The following is a 6,477-nucleotide window of genomic DNA, read 5'->3' as shown; positions in this document are numbered from 1 at the left end:
ATAAAAAACTCAAAACAAAGGCTTTAAGTAATTAAAACACTGATTTTCGAAATTTTTTGCGCCAAAAAATTAAAAAAAAATTTTGCGTATAAAAATATTTGCGCCAAAGAAAAATTAATATTTCCAAAAATTCATTGATATTGAAAGACCAAATATTTTGATTTTAGAAATTCTTGGCGCCAAAAAATTGAAAAAAAAATTGTATATAAAAAAACATTTTTTCGAATATATTTTTGTTCTGCAAATTATTTCCGCCAAAGCGAAATGAAAAACTCAAAAACAAAGGCTTTAAGTAATTAAAACACTGATTTTCGAAATTTTTTGCGCCAAAGAATTGAAAAAAAATTTTTCGTATAAAAATATTTGCGCCAAAGAAAAATTAATATTTCCAAAAATTCATTGATATTGAAAGGCCAAATAGTTTCATTTACGAACTTCTCTGCGCCAAAAAATTAAAAAAAGAAGTGTACCTATATAAAGGTAAAAATCTCGTATTTATATTTATATTATATATTTTTGTTCTGCAAATTATTTCCGCCAAAGCGAAATGAAAAACTCAAAAAATATTAAAAAAAAATGTTGTGTATTAAAAATATTTGCACCAAAGAAAAATTAATATTTCCAAAAATTCATTAATATTGAAGGACCAATTTGATTTTAAAAATTCTTTGCGCCATAAAGTAAAAAAAAAATTGGTATATAAAAATTAAAATCTCGAATGTAAATATATACTGAAACTGGAACACTAAACAAAAATGAAATTTACCAAAAATGTATTGCTGTTGAAGGACCAAATATTTCGATCTTCGAAGTTCTAATGTCGCAAAAAAATAAAAATTTGGTAATACATAAAAATGTAAGCCTCGAATGTATTTTTTGTTTTTGCGAAAAAATTCGCGCCAAAGAAAATTTAAAATTTCCAAACAAAGATTTTATGTTTCCTTTTTTTCTATGAATTTAAATTTTACTACTTTTCAAGACATTTAAAAAAGGCAAAAGCAGATTTTAAAATTCAAAACAAAATCTATGCTCAAACATAAAATTGTGAGATTTTACAGTAAAGTAGAAACATAAATATATACACTATTTTTTTCGAAAACGTCTGCTAAGAATTTGGCTCCATATAACTTTAAAAATTAAACAAAAATTTAATATTTATAAAATATAAGTGAGACTAGAAATTCTGTGACGACATAATACACACACCACACATACACATCTGCGCTGATGAAGCTTCAAATGAAACATGCATACAAACATTTTGCTTCTCACTCACTACTATAATTTGCTTTTTGTTTTTTTTTTTTTTGGGACATAAAACACCAAATGACGACAACTAAACGTCAAAGTTAACATTTGGACTCGTCATATGTTGCGATTTACAAAAATAATAACCATTATACAGCTACACATACATACATATGCACGTGCATATGCATTTCAGTAAGTGTGCATAACTTATCAAATCTAGTAGTTCACTAAGCTTACAGGCTACTACCAAATTGGCGGATATGGCAACGCTGCGGCGGTAGTCAGCTTGAGAAGATGCGCGAACCCATGTCTTTCTTTACATGTGTGTATATATGCAAGCATTTGAATTTATTTTTTGGCAAACATTTGTTCACTTTGAAATTTTAAAAGATTTACATTTTCGAGTCAAACTGCAACTCGTTAACTGCCCCGCTGCCTTTGCACTCACCACAATTCGCGCCAATTGGCTCCTCAAGTCAGCGATATTTAAATATTTATATGTATATATGTACTCTTAACCACTAATATTGCTATACACGCGCTTCAAGTCCCCCGCTCTTCGCGAAAGAGCATAGACTTATACACATACAACAAAAAAAAATATATTTTTTATACAAACATGCACTCAAATTCGGGCGCTAAGCTTAATTAATATATCATACATGTTTATGAATATGTATATAGAGCAAATCACCATTCTGCGCTAAAATACAGCACTGAGCTTACATACGCTATTTACAACTATGTACATGCAGAGGCGAAATGTGAGAAATCGAAATGTATTCTTTAGCATTTAGTACATCACATCACTGTTTTGTTTTTAATTTTTCAATATTTAAGCTTAATAAATTATGAATTAGCAAAAACCTACGCTTACTATCAATTACTATTTACAACGTCCACCATAATGCGTCCGCTCTCTCCCCCTACACCTTACACGTGCAATGTTTGCGAGTCTGACGCGCCTGCATGCAATCCGCACCCCACTGGCAAGCCTTCCGTCAACGACGCCGTTGTATTCTTGGGTGTCACTGTAGGCCCTACCGCCACCGCCACCGTCGCTGCTACCTTTGCCGCTTGAGGTGTTTGGCTTGGCAGCAATTCGTTGTGTATGAGCACCTCTTTGTCTAGAGCGATGGCGCCGGCGGGCACATGCTTACGCGCTGACGGCCGCACGAGCATGTAGAGCACAAGCAGCGCAACAAAGAGCACGACTGAGCCGACCACGGCAAAGGTGATGCTTTGTGTGAGAAAATCGACTGTATCAACGCTCAGCGGCCGCTCACTCACCAGCTTAGTACGCAACACAGAATTGTGACGTGCAGATTGTTCTTGTTGATTTTGATTTTGTGCAATGGTTGTTGACCTTGTGGCATCTGTGGATGTGGTGGGTGTTGTTGAACTGCTGGTGCTACCAGTACTGCTGGTACTGCTGCTACTACTCGTTGATGCAACATTGGCATTTGGATTGTAGGGGCTGAGGAAATCTTTGGAGCTGTCCTTCAGTATGCGCATGCGCGAATCCGTCTCACCCGAGTTGGCGCCTATATCGACTGCGCCAGCCGCGCCGTACATGTGCGGCATCATGCCCTCCCTGCTGGCCATATTGCCCGTTTCCAGAGTAATCGCTTGCATGCCGGTAACAGTGCTGTCGCTCAGCTTGTGCGTGTCCACGATCAGTTTGTAAGAACGACGCATTCCGCCGGTCTCCTGTGAACGAGAGCGAAAATAAGAAGAAATCAAAAGGAGAAAAATTAGTAAAATTACAAAATTGGAAAAAGATTGTATATGTATAAAAAAAGTGGTTTGTGTAAAAAAGTAGAGATCTCCATAGTCAATGAAAATAATTGCGCCAATCTGTGTGGCGGCTGGATAAAAACGATTGCGTTTCATACACAAAGGGCCTGATTGGCTTCATCGTCTGTGTGTACGTTTGCCTGTTTGCCTGTTTGCCTGTTCGCCTGTCAACCTGATAGTCAGGGAAAATGCTTGTAAAAATGTTAACAAATTAATTTACAAAAGCAATGAAAAGACAACGCGCGCTAGTTGCAAGTTGCATGTGGCACCGCTACACGCATGCGTTGTTACTCTCTCATGCGGCACACAAAATGTTTCCATTCCAATCATTTTGCAGCTGTTTGCCCACCATCACCGGGTGCAACATGCCAATCGATCAATATTTTTGCGCTGTTCGCTTTGTTGCACGCTGTCAATTAGTGTACAAATATTAAAATTAACAACAATGAGAACTGCTGTTGTTGTTGCCAGTTCAACAAATTGCGTCAGGATTTCAGCAACATGGGCAACACGAAAGAATGCAGCAAATCATTTATAATTGCATGTCTTGTCACGAACTTTGGATACCACTAATCACATCGGTAGGCAGGCACGCAATGCAAACGGAAAGGTTCCAGTGGTTAACGCAAGTAAGGGTGTGCTCCTTGAAAACAAATGAAACAACCACGTGGAACATTTTAACCGTAATTAAATTGTTGTATTCTGTATGCAAATGAAAGAATATCTCAATTGAGTTCTTTGAGTGCTGAAAGCCTGCGTTGAATATGCCTGGTAATGTGAAAAGCTATGACAATATAATTGTCTAAGAACTGTCTTCAAAAACCCCAATTTATATCCGCCTCTTTTCAGTGCCTCCCAGCACAGATAAAACCAAGCTAAAAAAATGTTGGAAAGTCTTCTAATCATTTATTCGAATTCCATTAACTTAAGCCTCATTTTATATTTCCGACGCGGAGTAACAAATATCTCTCCCAACTCAAAAGTTTATCATTGTAATAATCGAGTATAAGCTGATGGCCTAGTCGCTAATGCTTTTTAATTCATTGTAATTCATTACTTTTCCAATTTTCAAATAAAAAAAAAAAACAAAAAAAAAAAATAATAATCGAGTATAAAAAATTCGCGTGCACAAAATGCCCAAACCTTCACGGAAAAGGTTATCAAAACTCAACGAGAATTGTGTGCTACTTTAAACTTTCACTTTATTATACTAAAATTAAATGGCCTATAAAATTGCGTACCCAAATTTATAAAAAAATTGTTTTAAAAAGTTCGAGCTCTTAAAAAAAATGTGTCGATTTTTTATAAATCTCTCACAAAGTTTGATAATAAATATCAAATATCAATAAATAATTGAAATTGAAAAATAAATAAGTAAACAGTCCACATTTGTCCATATGGGTGTCCTTTTAATTTCAGCTACCTTTACTCAAAATTCAATCCGAAAGGCGATATTTTTTGATATCCTACATTCTGGCGCACCATTAAGATGATTGCTTGAAAGCGTCAAAGGTTCGTGAGTGCATCTGGCTCCGTTTATTTCTGACGTTTTTTCCCCAAAATTTAAAGTCATAATACGAATTACAAAAAATAAAAAAACAAAAAAAAAATAATAAAAGAATATTGGCAAATACTCGTACGTGTTGCACCTGAGGGATCTTACTTTGAAGACGGCAAACAAATTTTGATGATTAACTGGAAATTGTGTATCTTACTGACAAATTCTGAGCAGAAGTTTACTCTCAATGTAGATGTCTGGATAATATTGAAGATTCTGGTTCTTCCCTTTGAAAATACGAGAGGTCGCTATTAAATAACACGACTGACGCTGCCAAAGAAGAAGTGCATGCCAGAAAGCAGTTTAGCGCGAAGCCCTCACTTTCGTTTACAGTACTTTTTGTTTCGTTACCAGTCGTCTTCCGCATTGTTTCGTTTTTTCCCCGAAGAATTTTAAGCCCACAACATAAAGTTTACTTGTATCTACCAAAACGTAGATTGATTTGGCCAATGACGGAACAAAATATTGGGGAAAAATAATAATAAATTACGAACCATGGTTTTTTAGTTATAATTCTGTAAGCACCGAATCCGAAACTGTGCAAAACTGTGTGCTAGAAGAGCTCAAATTGATCGAGCTCGAATGCGCTAATGAAAATTTACAGTAGTGATAGTTGTTTTCTTCTAAATTCATCAAATTGTGTACTCGGAATTGATTTTTGCTTATCGAAATAACTGTCTTTAAGTTCCAGCTGAACTTCGTAAAGGAATACTCATAAAACCACCCGAGCTGTAGAGGAACAAGTCATGGATTCACCACCAACGCAATGCGGTGGCTCATTCAGCTTTTTCTGCCGAGAAGATCCTACAGTTTCTAGACAAGTACAGCAGTCTGTGCTCGATCATAAGCTTTATCAGCCGAATGTTTCATGCAACTTACGTCTGTTACTTAATGAGAAATCTGCACTGAAAGGCACAGCGTTCCAATTCGTTGAAGCTGTGAAAGAGAAAGCGACACGCGTCTTACAGTAGCTGACAGTAGAAGGCTTCCAGCTTTGTTTCGAGCAATAAAAGACTTGCATGGTGCGTCGTGTGGATATGCAAGAGGGGTGCATATTGAATGTGCTAGCAACTAAATATGTACATATATATCAAAATGAATTAAAATGTCTTACACATCGGTTAAGCTATTCAAAACAGATGCTTCTTGCACGATTCCAGACGTCTATAACACTTTCGATTTTGTTTCAATCAGTCACAGGTCATTTGGGCCCAGATGAGTATAAATGGTGCATTTTAGTTGGGAAGAGGCCGGAATGTGATGAGTTTCTCTAACCACCTAAGCTAGGGGCTTTCTTTATAGCCAACAGAGGTTACATCCAATGGTACGTAGAAGAACCGGTAAGCAATATAATAGGATAAATCGTTCCGGAATATTAGGCGCAATCAAAAGAATGGTTATTTGAATGTGTAGCCAATTGCTCTTTTGAAGGAAACTAGGAGGAAGGAAGCCGTTCTGTGCTAGCAATAGCCTAACAGGCTCACATGCGGGTACTTCAGTAGATCAGTTAGTCTGTGGTAAGCAGGTACGTTTATTTTGACGCTGTGTCTCTTTGGTCTGGATTGAGAAAGCAGTTAGCTTGTTCGACTGCCAAAAATCTCCCAGAGCTAAAACACCGATCATTTTGCGGTTTGTCTGAATGTCTTGTGTGTTGCTTTATATCAAGCATTGCCTTAAAGTGCAATATTAGTTATTCAACAAGAACAAGTACTAATAATAATAGAAGAGGATGTATCTAGCATCAGCTTGGCCAAAACAGCACTAGGCAAAAGCGTCTAAATTTCTTCTGCAGACTGTTTATCGTAAATATTTATTATGTATAAAACGACTTGATGCACAGTTTGAGTTCTCAGATTTCTATAATAAAATTT

General features: G+C 36.3%; 1 protein-coding gene across 2 annotated transcripts in view; it reads right to left on the bottom strand.

Annotated features, from left to right (window-relative positions):
- Positions 1 to 595: 595 nt before the first annotated feature.
- The window catches only part of LOC128858282 (uncharacterized), a 145,746-nt gene continuing 139,864 nt past the window's right edge, over positions 596 to 6,477 (bottom strand). For both annotated transcript variants that reach the window (XM_054094432.1, XM_054094433.1), the window contains one exon: positions 596 to 2,961. In XM_054094432.1, coding sequence (XP_053950407.1) covers positions 2,185 to 2,961 — 777 coding nt within the window. In that variant the 3' untranslated portion in view covers positions 596 to 2,184. The remainder of the gene's footprint in view (positions 2,962 to 6,477) is intronic.

The sequence above is a fragment of the Anastrepha ludens genome, chromosome 3 (assembly GCF_028408465.1).
Source record: "Anastrepha ludens isolate Willacy chromosome 3, idAnaLude1.1, whole genome shotgun sequence".
Taxonomy (NCBI): domain Eukaryota; kingdom Metazoa; phylum Arthropoda; class Insecta; order Diptera; family Tephritidae; genus Anastrepha; species Anastrepha ludens.
The sequence above is the reverse complement of the archived record's forward strand: the minus strand, read 5'-3'. Positions and strand labels throughout refer to the sequence as shown.